At 43.6% G+C, this 12,275-nt stretch overlaps 1 protein-coding gene across 1 annotated transcript in view; it reads left to right on the top strand.

Annotated features, from left to right (window-relative positions):
* Positions 1–12,275, top strand: part of LOC136312112 (methylcrotonoyl-CoA carboxylase beta chain, mitochondrial-like) — a 93,174-nt gene that overhangs the window by 35,602 nt on the left and 45,297 nt on the right. Inside the window, exons 7-8 of the mRNA XM_066241586.1 lie at positions 4,093–4,206; positions 11,572–11,636. Of these exons, the coding sequence (XP_066097683.1) occupies positions 4,093–4,206; positions 11,572–11,636 (179 nt within the window). The remainder of the gene's footprint in view (positions 1–4,092; positions 4,207–11,571; positions 11,637–12,275) is intronic.

Raw genomic sequence — 12,275 nt, 5'->3', positions numbered from 1 at the left:
AGGGCAGAGAACCAGTTGTTAAATTATTTGAATCCCACCACTGCTCTGAGCCCTAGCTTATATGAGCAGGTTGTTGGCAGGATTTAGTTCTTTGCAGGCCTCACTCAGTTCTTTACCAGCTATTATAAGGTTTCCTTGGTTTCTTCCCATATGGGCTTCTCTCCATAGAGCAGGGTCGGGAACCTATGGCTGCATCTGGCTCGCAGACAAATCTTTAATAAAAAAAATAATAACGTTAAAAATATAAAACATTCTCTTGTATTACAATCCATTCATTTCCTACTGCTCTTGTTCATGGTTGTGGGTGGCTGGAGCCAATCACAGCTGTTCTCCGGGACAACACCAAATTTTTATTGGATAATGTGTAACATACACGGGTCATTGTATGGCTCTCACGAATTACATTTTAAAATATGTGATGTTCATGGCGCTCTCAGCCAAAAAGTTTCCTTATCTCTGCCATAGAGTGTCTTACCATGTGTCGGCTATATTCATCAGAATGAGCAAGCAGGTGGGCAAGAGAGAAATTTGGCAAGAATACAAATCAGTGTCTCATAACTTGATCACAGACATGACTTTTGCCATTTGGTAGAAGAAGCACACGACCAGATCCACTACACACTTAAGAGGTCTGTGGTACCATAGTCAGGGATTATTAGGGGATGTAATTAGCTGGTGTCAGAGAAGTGGGTTGTTGATTTTCTTGGTTTCAGTGGTTATGTGTAGAAAATGCATCGGAAGTGTCCTCAGAATGTGGTAAAATTCCCAGATATAAATGTGTGATTTACTGTGAGACCATTCTACTAAATTGGTAGATCTTTCTTCGTCCCCTGAGACAGCATAATGGCATTCAATTTAATTTTCCTTATTGTTTTTAATTTTCTTTTTTAATTGACATTTAACACAGTCATTTCCCTCAACTTTTGTCTTGCTACATTTTGGCCCACTACCATATGTCCCCATGTATAAGACACACCTTAATTTTGGGGCCCAAAATCTGAAAAGTAGACAAGCAGGAAATGCAAGTAAAAAAACCTACAACCACTGTATAAGATGCACCTAATTTTTAGACCCCAAATTTTTTGAAAAAGAGTGCATCCTATACATGGGGAAATACGGTAATTCCTTCCTTTGTCCTTGTCTCCTCCACCCCCACCTCCTCGCCATCCCTGGTGTCTGAATACTTGCTGGCAGTGCTGCTCTTTTCTCTCCTTTTGTCCCTGGTTGTTTTCATGGAACCCTGCTGTGCCTGCTGAGTCCTAAAGGTCTTACTTTTGGAAAGTGTCTTCTTTCAGATTTTTACATCATCGTACCTGTTCTCTGCTTCCTGGCTTTCTTTTAGCACTGAACTAGTTTAAGCGGAATCCGGTGTTCTGGAACAGAGAACAGGCTACAAGGTGAAATCTGGTCCTTTACTCCTGATAGAACCTTAAAGGAAATCCCATTAAGTGTTTCAGACATGCAGAAGGTACAGGAATAATAGAACAAAACCTACCCTCAACTCGAAATTATGAAGTATTAACATTTTCAGTGTTATTGCCTCAAAAATTTTAAGAACTTATTAATAATTTATTTGTCTTTTCAAAATGTTTTGATGAACATGTTGGTTTTTTGTATATTTTCACTGTGATGAACGCTGCTACAAAGAATGTGTCATTGTGCTCACAGGTGTGAGTTTTTGTAGTTATAGATATTTTGAAAACAAATTTCCCTTTTTTGAAACAAATTTCTGGGTGATTGATAAGTAAAAGGATAAGTGACAAACATTGCCGTAGTATGTTGACAAAGAAATATTGTGGCTTTTTAAAAAAAATTATTATTATTTTTTTTTAGCGAGTGAGAATGGAGGGTGAAGGGAAAGAGATGAGAAGCCATCAACTCATAGTTGTGGCACTTTAGTTGTTCCTTGATTGCTTTCTCATATGTGCCTTGACCAGGGGGCTGAAGCTGAGCCAGTGACCCCTTGTTTAAACTGTGACCTTGGACTCATGCTAGTGACCTTGGGCTTTATGTCAGCCATGTTTGGGCTCAGCCAGAAACCATGGGGTTGATGATCCCATGCTCAAGCTGGCAATCCCATGTTTAAGCTGGTGAGTCTGCATTCAAGCCAGATGAGCTTGGCTCAAGTATGTGACCTCAATTCTTTGAACCTGGGACCTCATCGTCCCAGATTGATGCTCTTATCCACTGTACCACCAGGGGTCAGGCTGCAGCCATTATTGATAACATACATTGTTGTAGTTGGACAGTGAGTTTTGCCACATAATCAAGTAGCTAAATTAAGGAGTCTTTAATGCCGGCGACCACGAGTGGATTCACATCCTAAAGAACTTGCGGCCCCGAACAAACTTAGGGGTTTGCTTTTAAAGGCAAAAAGAAGCGAGGGGTGGGGGTGAGCACCCAGGCAAAGCAGTTTTACAGAAGCGAAACAAGCTTTTGGTTATTGTTGGGACAATCTAGGGAGAGAGTGCTCAGCGAAGTATTTTACAAAGAGCAAAAGAATGTGCTCGGTCATCTTGGCCTTTTATCTTGGCCAGAGGTTGTTAAAGCAGCATCCTGAGGGCTTTTCTGGAATCTAGACATCAGGAAACATTTATGGCCTTAACAGAACTAACATTATATCTTTTTTTTTATTTTTATTTTTTACAGAGACAGAGAGTCAGAGAGAGGGATAGACAGGGACAGACAGACAGAAACAGAGAGATGAGAAGCATCAATCATTAGTTTTTCATTGCACATTGCGACACCTTAGTTGTTCATTGATTGCTTTCTCATATGTGCCTTGACCGTGGGCCTTCAGGAGACCGAGTAACCCCTTGCTCGAACCAGCAACCTTAGGTCCAAGCTGGTGAGCTTTTGCTCAAACCAGATGAGCCTGTGCTCAAGCTGGTGACCCCGGGGTCTCAAACCTGGGTCCTCGGCATCCCAGTCTGATGCTCCATCCACTACACCACCTCCTGGTCAGGCACATTATGTCTTTATACAACTCTTTTTATTTACTCATCTGCAAATCTTGCAAAACTTGTTCTATGGTCAGGAAATAGGGGAAAATGCTTTTTGTGATACCCATTTCGATGGAAAAATGTTGACTTGTGCTGCATTTTAGGATTAATTCTAGTGTGGCATTTAAAAAATAAAACAGCTATTTGTGCCCTGGCCAGATAGCTTGGTTGGTTAGAGTATTGTCCCCAAGCACATATATTGCTGGTTTGATCTCTGGTCAGGGCACATAAAAAAGCAGGCCAATGTTCCTGTCTCTCTTTTACTCCTCTCCTCTCTCACTAAAATCAATTAATTTAAAAAAACCCAACTATTTGTGTGACCACAGGAAAACTGGTAAAATATCTGAATTATTAGCAAAAACTGATTTCATATGATAATTCAAAAAATATTACCATCTTTTCTTTTTGATATTTATTCCTATCTAGAGATAACCCATATTTACTGTTTTTTGTGTCATGGTGTCATAATAATCTCTTAAGAAAGAATACTTTCTAAGCTTTTATTAATGAAAAATATAAACGCAAATGAAAATCAAGAAAACAGTTCTGTGAGCCCTCCTCTGCGCATCACCTAGCTTCAATACAATTGGCTTTCTTTTGCATAAGAATTTCAACCGTGATGTAAACATTAGTTTTATATTTAGAACATATGATATTCAGGGTAACCCACAGTATTAACATCACTCATTTGAGAATTATTTCAGTATGCTGGTGAGGTAAATGGCTGTTGTTTAGAGAACTTACTATTATTAGACTTGAGTTATCCTTTTATACAGTTTTGCTAATTTGGGTATTGGTTGTGAGTTTCTTATCCATTAGTTGTTTAGGCTAATGGACTGGCTATTCTGTTCTCTGTCTGAGAAATTGTCTATAAACTTTGTAAAAGTTTGACATAAATTCTTCTAAATGCTTTGATACAAGAAGTTGGGAAATGATTTCTCATATTTAGAGGACTCTACTTTTAAAATGAAGTAGAGGGCCCAGCTAGTGGTATCACTGGTACAGCAGTGTTTATGGGACCATATAGTCACAGACCATATAACTTCCTGCTTGGCTGTTCCTGACGGTTTCTTCTATGCTTGTATTCCAGATAGCGGTTGTCATGGGTTCCTCCATAGGAGGAAGTGCTTACATTCCTGCAATGGCTGATGAAATAATCATTGTACGCAAGCAGGGTTTCATTTCCTTGGCTGGACCCCCCTTGGTAAGAATATAGTATATAGTATCGATTGATTGACTGAAGTAAAATGTATGTAGTAGTATAAAATCTATCATTTCTAAGTGTAAAGTTCTGTGGCATTAAGTGTATTCACTTTGTTGTGCAACCATGACCACCATCTATCTCCAGAACCTTCTCATTTTTTCCCTTCCAGCTATCTCTTCTTCCAGCAGCCTACCAGACCAACCCCAGTGTTTACATGAATCCCAAGGGTGGGCAGCCTCCATCCTAGGATGTGCCCGGTACCCGGATGGGAAGTGGGTGAAAAGCTAGCCCTCAGCTCATGCCCCCTGCCCGCGGGTCATCTGCTGGAGAACACGGTTCAGCACTTCCAGGCCAGGACAGTGACGGTGCTGCTGTGCGTTACCCCGAGATGCCGTGGGTTGAGTGCCTGAGCGCTGATCCCAGGCCATGCCAGGCTCTCACTTGCGCACATGTAATAGTCATTAGGAAGGGGGCAGGGAAGAGAAGGTAGGGCAGGGCCCAGGGCCTAGGCAGCAGTTAGCAGGGACCCAGGAAGCCAAGAACCCATCCCTGAGAGTGGCAGGAGGAAGACTGGCCAAGAGCTGAAGCTGTAAACCCCAACACACACTCTCCATGTCCTCTCAGAGCTTTTTTTACAGAACACAAGTTCAAAGATAAATCAGAATTACAATAGGGTGACCACCAGTGTGCATTAAACCTGAAGCACAGGGCTCTTCTGAGAGAGGGACCTGTGTAACCTCACTGGTCACCTGCCGGTGCTGCAGCACTGAGGCCTGGATTATATCCTTCTGGCTCTTTCTCCTCTCCCCTTGTTCAGCTCCATTCCAGTGATTTCCAGTAATGCAGTCATCACTGGCTGTGCTGGCGTCACAGCGTGGCCCTGGGCTTGAACGTGATAGAGGGTGGGTGAAGGTACAGGTAATACCTACACCTTACAACACAATGTCCCATTATATAAGTGAAATTCAAGAATACTAAATAGGTGAAAAGAAGAATGTCATATTGTGAAACTATATATACAGTGGGGTATTATGCAGCTATAAAAAGGAATGTAGTTCTGACACATGAAACAACATGGATGAACCTTGCGAACGTTATGGTTGACACAAAAGGACAAAGATTGTATAGGTTTACATCTGTGAAATATTTGGAATAGTAAAATATGTAGAGATAGCAAGTAGATCAGTAGTTGCCAGGACCAGGCTGGTGGAAGGGGGTGACTGCTAATGAACACAGGGCTTCCTTTGGGAGTGATGAACGTCAGGGAGGCAGGCAGCAGTACTGGTTGCACAAGTTTGTCAATACTCTAAAAACACTGAATTGTATACTTTAAATGGTGAACTTTATGTTATGAGAATTGTATCTCAAAAAGTAAGTTTGTTGCTTCAAAAGTCTGTCAGTGAATCATTTTGTTTTTGGAATAATAACAAGTTTTTTTTAAAAAAAGTGTGATAAGAGCTTATGCTTTGTTGTGAAGCAAATACATTTTCTAAATGATTGTGTTAATTTTTTTTTTGTATTTTTCTGAAGCTGGAAATGAGGAGAGACAGTCAGACAGACTCCCGCATGCGCCCAACCGGGATCCACCTGGCACGCCCACCAGGGGCAACGCTCTGCCCACCAGGGGCATCGCTCTGTTGCGACCAGAGCCACTCTAGCGCCTGGGGCAGAGGCCAAGGAGCCATCCCCAGCGCCCGGGCCATCTTTGCTCCAATGGAGCCTCGCTGCAGGAGGGGAAGAGAGAGACAGAGAGGAAGGAGAGGGGGAGGGGTGGAGAAGCAGATGGGCGCTTCTCCTGTGTGCCCTGGCTGGGAATCGAACCTGGGACTTCTGCACGCCAGGCTGACGCTCTACCACTGAGCCAACCGGCCAGGGCAATTGTGTTAATTTTTAATAACTTTTATTGAGGGTCAGATCAGCCTGCCATTTCAAGTGTGACAACAGCCTCAAGGCACGTTTAAAAAGCCTGTGGTGTTTGTTATTCTTTAACAATTTTATAGCTGTATGTGATAGCAGTTATCACTTAAAGGAAAATTCACTCAAAATTCACCTTTGTTTAGAAAGGGTGCATAACTTCATGAGTAGTTCTTGTTTCTTTTTCATTAGTGAATGAGTAAAGATATGACTAAAATTTGAAAACATCTTTTTGGGAATGAAGGCAGCATCATGACACTAGAATAATGCTAACTATTTTCTTTTTTTTTTTTTTCAGTGACAGAGGAATAGACAGGGATAGACAGACAGAAACGGAGATATGAGAAGCATCAATCATTAGCTTTTCGTTGCGCATTGCGACATCTTAGTTGTTCATCGATTGCTTTCTAATATGTGCCTTGACCGTGGACCTTCAGCAGACCGAGTAACCCCTTGCTCGAGCCAGTGACCTTGGGTCCACGCCCGCGCTCAAGCTGGCAACCTCGGGGTCTCGAACCTGGGTTTTCCGCATCTCAGTCTGACGGTTTATCCACTGCGCCACTGCCTGGTCAGGCAATGCTAACTATTTTCGAGAGAAGATTTTGTCTAAAGGTCGGCAGTTACTGATGGATTCAGATTTAACAAGTACTCTGTCACAGACTGAACCTCGTTCAGGAGTCTACCATCCAAGGACTTGTTCACAGGTAGCAGAAGCAGCAGCAGTGTCCTTACCTAAATTTTGACACTTGTTTTATGAAAATTGAGGAAAGGCTTTGTAGGTTTCACACATAATATGGGATTGAGTTGCTGTAGTTTTCAGTAGCTTAACATGGTTTGGAAAATGCATAGTGATAATACAAGAGTGTGAAGGAGCTTTTTGTTCTCCTGTCTCTTGTTTATGTTCTGAACTAGGAATTTAGTAGAATGAGCTGTTTTAATTCTGTTTTTGATTTTTATTATCTTTGTACATATCATAGTACCAAATGTCTTGTGGGTGTTCACTAAATATTAACCAATGACCAGTCCTCATTTATGTATTTATCTTTAATTTCATTAATTCTTTTACATTGGGTAAATTTTCATTGAGCCCTTTAGTTTACAACATGGGATAAAAGTAAAATGAGTTGTCCTTACCAGTATTTTACACAGCAGTAGTGAAATATTTTAAACTTCAGGGATTTATAGTGGATTATATTTCCTAAAAGTTTGTGGAGAAAGTAAACAAATTCTAACATAACTCCTTGAATTTTTTGTTTATTTCTTTCCTTTCAGTGCTAACCAGCTGTAATTAGTTACTTAAGTTTCTTAAAGGCCATTGCTGATGTCCTTAGATCTGAAGCAGTGCTATTTCAGTCACCTACCGCTAACTCTACTTCGGGCGTGAATTTTACACTTGGGATTCTGGCATCAGGCTCTGTTCTTTCCCTAAGCCTGTCAGGTTCATCTCCCGTCGAGCCTTTTCTCTTTACTCATAGTCAGGAGTGCTTCAGCCCATCCTCGTTTCTATTCCCTCGTCAAAACTTCAAGGCTTGGCAGTTTTCTTGTTTGAAATCGTTTGAATGTTGGTATCAAAAACAGTTCTGGCCTGTAGCGTTCCTGTATACTGCAGTGAACAGCATCTATCTGCCTTTTGAGGAAATTTGGTTTTATTCCCTCTGATGACAAATCCTTATTGTTTAGTCAGAGCTCTGAAAATAAACATAGTATATTGGTTGTTTGTTCCTTTATACAACTTTAAATATCCAGACACCTCTCATAATTTGTTATTGTCGGGACCCAATAATATTTTACACTGAAATTTTTTGTGAGGAGAAACAGAAATTAAGTTTTGGGCATGGATTAATTGGAGGTGAACATTTCAATTACCTCTCCATGTGCAATCATTTTTTTTTAAGTGGGAGGTGGAAAGATAGACTTCAGCATGCACTGCAACAGGGATCCACCCAGCAACTTGAATCAACTGAGCTATCCTCAGCGCCCGGGACTGATCCTCGAACTAATTGAGCCACTGGCTGTGAGAGGGGAAGGCCGAGAGAATGGGGAAAGGGACAGGAAGAGAAGTGGTTGGGTGCTTCTCATGCATCCCCTTATTGGTGATTGAACCCAGGACTTCTGTATACCGAGTTGACACTTCATCCACTGAGCCAAGCGGCCAGGACCAGAATTTTTCTTTATGACAGCTTTTTAAAAAATTAATTTTAATTTATTGTGTTTACATGGATTCAAGTGTCCCACCAAATACGGCTCCCTCATCCCCTACCCCCATGTATCCCCCATACTCCCTTTGCCCCACTTTCCTCAACTTCTTCCCCCATTCCCTTTAGGATTTGCCATCCTGCTATCTATATCTCTGTGTTATGTATATATAGTTTCACGAATCCCTTTACTTTCTCTGATCCCATTCCCTGATCCCCCCTCCCTCTGACTGCTGTCCCTTTGGTCCCTGTGACCTTTTCTCTGCCTCTGTTCCTTTCCTCAGTTCACTTCGTTCATTACATTCCACATATAAGTGAGATCATATGATATTTGTCTTTCTCTGCCTGTCTTATTTCACTTAACATAATAGTCTCCAGACTATGCTGTAGTAAAAGGTAAGATTTTCTTTTTTTTTTTTTGTATTTTTCTGAAGCTGGAAATGGAGAGAGACAGTCAGACAGACTCCCGCATGCGCCCGACTGGGATCCACCCGGCACGCCCACCAGGGGCAACGCTCTGCCCACCGGGGGACGATGCTCTGCCCCTCTGTGGCGTCGCTCTGTTGCAACCAGGGCCATTCTAGTGCCTGGGGCAGAGGCCAAGGAACCATCCCCAGCACCTGGGCCATCTTTGCTCCAATGGAACCTCGGCTGCGGGAGGGGAAGAGAGAGACAGAGAGGAAGGAGAGGGGGAGGGGTGGAGAAGCAGATGGGCGCTTCTCCTGTGTGCCCTGGCTGGGAATCGAACCTGGGACTTCTGCACACCAGGCCAACGCTCTACCACTGAGCCAGCCAGCCAGGGCAGATTTTCTTCTTTTTTATGGCTGCGTAGTATTCCATTGTACCACAGCTTTTTAATCCACTGATCTACTGACAGACACTTGGGCTGATTCCAAATCTTGGCTATTGTAAACAATGCTGAAATAAACATGGGGGTACATATCTTTTTTTGAATCAATAATTTGGTGTTCTTAGGATATATTCCTAAAAGTGGGATAGCTGTGTCCAGCTTCCAGTTGTGTTGTTTCTAGATCTTCTTGGGTTGGCATCAGCTGTTGTTTGTAACCTGCTGTGGGCTACTTGTCTGCAGCTACTGTTCTTTTTGCTGTTTGTGTCAGCATTTTCTGTGCGTTAGCTGGGTCAAGTGTGAGGAGCCCTTTTATAAGATACCACTGTAACAAGGGTTGTTAGGTCCTGAGCTCTCTGCATCTGGCTGCTGGATGTGCCAGCCCTGGAACTCCCTAGCAGGAACCTGGCACAGACCAGTGGGGGTCACTGCCTATGACTGGCCCTTAGCAACCTTCTTAGAGCTACAAGAGATCCAGAATTTATGGCTGCCTCTGTTGGGCCCAGGCACTGTTGTAAATATCAGCTGGCCTGGGTAAGGTCTGCTTAAAAGTTCAAGTTCCCAAGTCTCGCTTTCTTCCGCTTCTTACTGCTGGCTGCTTGTTGGGCTCAGCATGGTAGGTAATTCAGGGATTAGGAAGGGTAGTGGGTGTGGCTTGCCCCTTAGCCTCAGATGTCTTTCTGTCCAGACTTTTTTTTGTTACTCTCAGAAGGGTGTGGCCACAGAGGTCCAGTGGGTGTGGCCTCAGATCCAGAGGTTTGGTTTGCCTACTGTCTAGTGGGGAACCCTCCTTCCTACCAGCCGCCACTGCCAATAGCTGGGCCCACCCGCCCTCCAGCAAGTACTCAGCAGTGGGGGGGTGGGATGGTGGTGTAGCTCAGACTTCAGCACTCAAGCACTCAAAACTTGTGTCCCTGACGTGCCCCCTGCTTCTGAGCGAGTCTTTGCTCTGACTGGAGCGGGAGAATCTCTGGTGGGCATGGTAATTGCTTCCCTTTGTTGGTGTTGCTTTTCCTAGAAAAAGGGCCACTTTAATGTTGAGAAATGGCTCAGCACCGGGGTGGCCTTTTCTCACAGTGTCTCTCCCTGTGCCCCTGAGATTACACTCTCTTCTGGCAACTCCAGTCCTCTAGGCTGTCCCCGCTGCTGGAGCTCCAGGTAAGTGGCTGTGAACGATGTTTTGTCTGCAGTCCCTTTAAGACGGAGCCTCGGTCTGAGGGTTCTGTCTCTTTCTGTCAAACAGTGACCTGGGTCTTTTCTCAGTTAAATACTCTCTGTACACCTCTTCTAGTCTCTAGGGCTTCGGTCCTGGAGCTGAGGACCCCCCACACTGCTCAGGGCAACCCACCCCACCGTGAGAGTCCCTCTGGGCCACCGCTCGCTCCTGGGAGCGGGTCAGCCCTTTCTGCGTCTCTGCCTTTCCTATCAGTCTCAGTGTGGCTTCTTCGGTGATCCTTGGTTCTACATTCCTTAGTGTAGTCCAAAGTTGGTTTTTCAAGATGATTGTTCTTAAATTAAATTGTATTCCAATTTGGTTCTGGGAGGTGGGAGTTGGAACGTCCGCCTACTCCGTCACCATCTTCTGATCCTATGACAGCTTTTGATATAGTGAATAAGTCATTTTATGCTGTATTTTATACTAATGTTTATTATTTTGATTAATGCATGTCCTGTTTGAAGTAAAAGAAAATAATCACAGTTTTTAGTAGTCACTGGAGGTTTCAGCATAGGTGAATAAAAGGTATTACTTTCACATATTTATTGAGTGTTCAAAGATGCACAAGTCACAGTTCCTGCCATCAAAGAAATCACAGTATAGAGGAGACGACAGAGACCCATGTAAATTACCGAGATGCAGTCTGGCTAGTGCCATGTTGCAGGTATAAGAGGAATTCTCTGGGGTCACCGATAAGCAAGCTTTGCTGTATTATTACCATGCAGTGTCATTAATGATGAAGAGGCCTGGGTGGGTCAGGGGAAGCCACACAGTGTGGGGGTGGCGGGTTGATGGATAGGCAAGGAGTCACCAGGACGGTGAGAGAGGGAGAAGGGCACCCCGGCGCTGGGCGGGCCCAGACCCAAAGGCACAGACATGTGCACATGGAGGGAGGGGCCTAACGGAGGGGACAGTGCCGGCTTCAGGCCAGAAATGCCTGGGTTCACATCAAGTTCCATCACTTGTTCAGGGGCTGTGGGCAAGTGCGTTAATGACTCTGGGTTCAGAGTTTTCATTTGGAGACTAGAGACCATGTTATCTAGGTTTGCTAGGCAGTTGAATGTAAAACCAAGATATTCTTTAGCTCTGTGGAAGAAAGAGCAGTGCGTATAGTCAGTATAGGAGATGTGCGTGTTAGGAAAACAGTTGTCTGTTCCAGATGGACAGATGTCACCATGCCTTTCCTCTTGTAGGTTAAAGCAGCAACTGGAGAAGACGTGTCAGCTGAGGACCTTGGAGGTGCTGACCTTCACTGCAGGTGAAACAGAAGTGGTTGTATCTTTTCAGGATTGATTGTTGCTTGTTTGTTTTTAAAAGTTTACAGTATTTTTTCAAGTGGAGAGACAGGCACTATTGTAGGTGCTTGAGTTAAGATAGACAATGTCTTTGACCTCGAGTTTACAGTGTAAGCAGGGAGGTGGGTGATAAAGGAACCATTACCGGAGATTCGTATAAATGTGTATGTGTAATAAAGCCTACAAAAGCTAAACGGCAGGAAGAGTACAGGAGGTGGATCAAATGCTGTGGGTTGGTTAACATTTGTGAAGTGGAGTGCAGGGTGCTGGGTGGTGAGCTGCAATTCACCAACAGACCACAAAAAGGAAAGAAAAGGAAAGCAAACAAAGAATAAAGAAAAAAGAAACAAAAGAGAAAAGAGCAGACCACAAGAGAAACTGAGATAGAGAAGTTGATTACTCACAGGTCCTGAAGGAAGTACATGGCATGAGGCCAGGGGCCACACAGGAAGGTCAAGGCAGAATGCAGACAGAGAAAGATACTGGGACATGTATATTTAATAGAGTCCTAGGTTTGGAGTGGCTTGTGGTTCCTGGGCTTGGGCAGATAGGTCAGTTCAATCCAAAAGAGCGGAATTTTGGTAAGCGCCATGGGGGTTCTT

This window comes from Saccopteryx bilineata, chromosome 1, assembly GCF_036850765.1.
Source record: "Saccopteryx bilineata isolate mSacBil1 chromosome 1, mSacBil1_pri_phased_curated, whole genome shotgun sequence".
Taxonomy (NCBI): domain Eukaryota; kingdom Metazoa; phylum Chordata; class Mammalia; order Chiroptera; family Emballonuridae; genus Saccopteryx; species Saccopteryx bilineata.
Note: the sequence above shows the minus strand (reverse complement) of the source record. Positions and strands in the feature narration are given on the sequence as shown.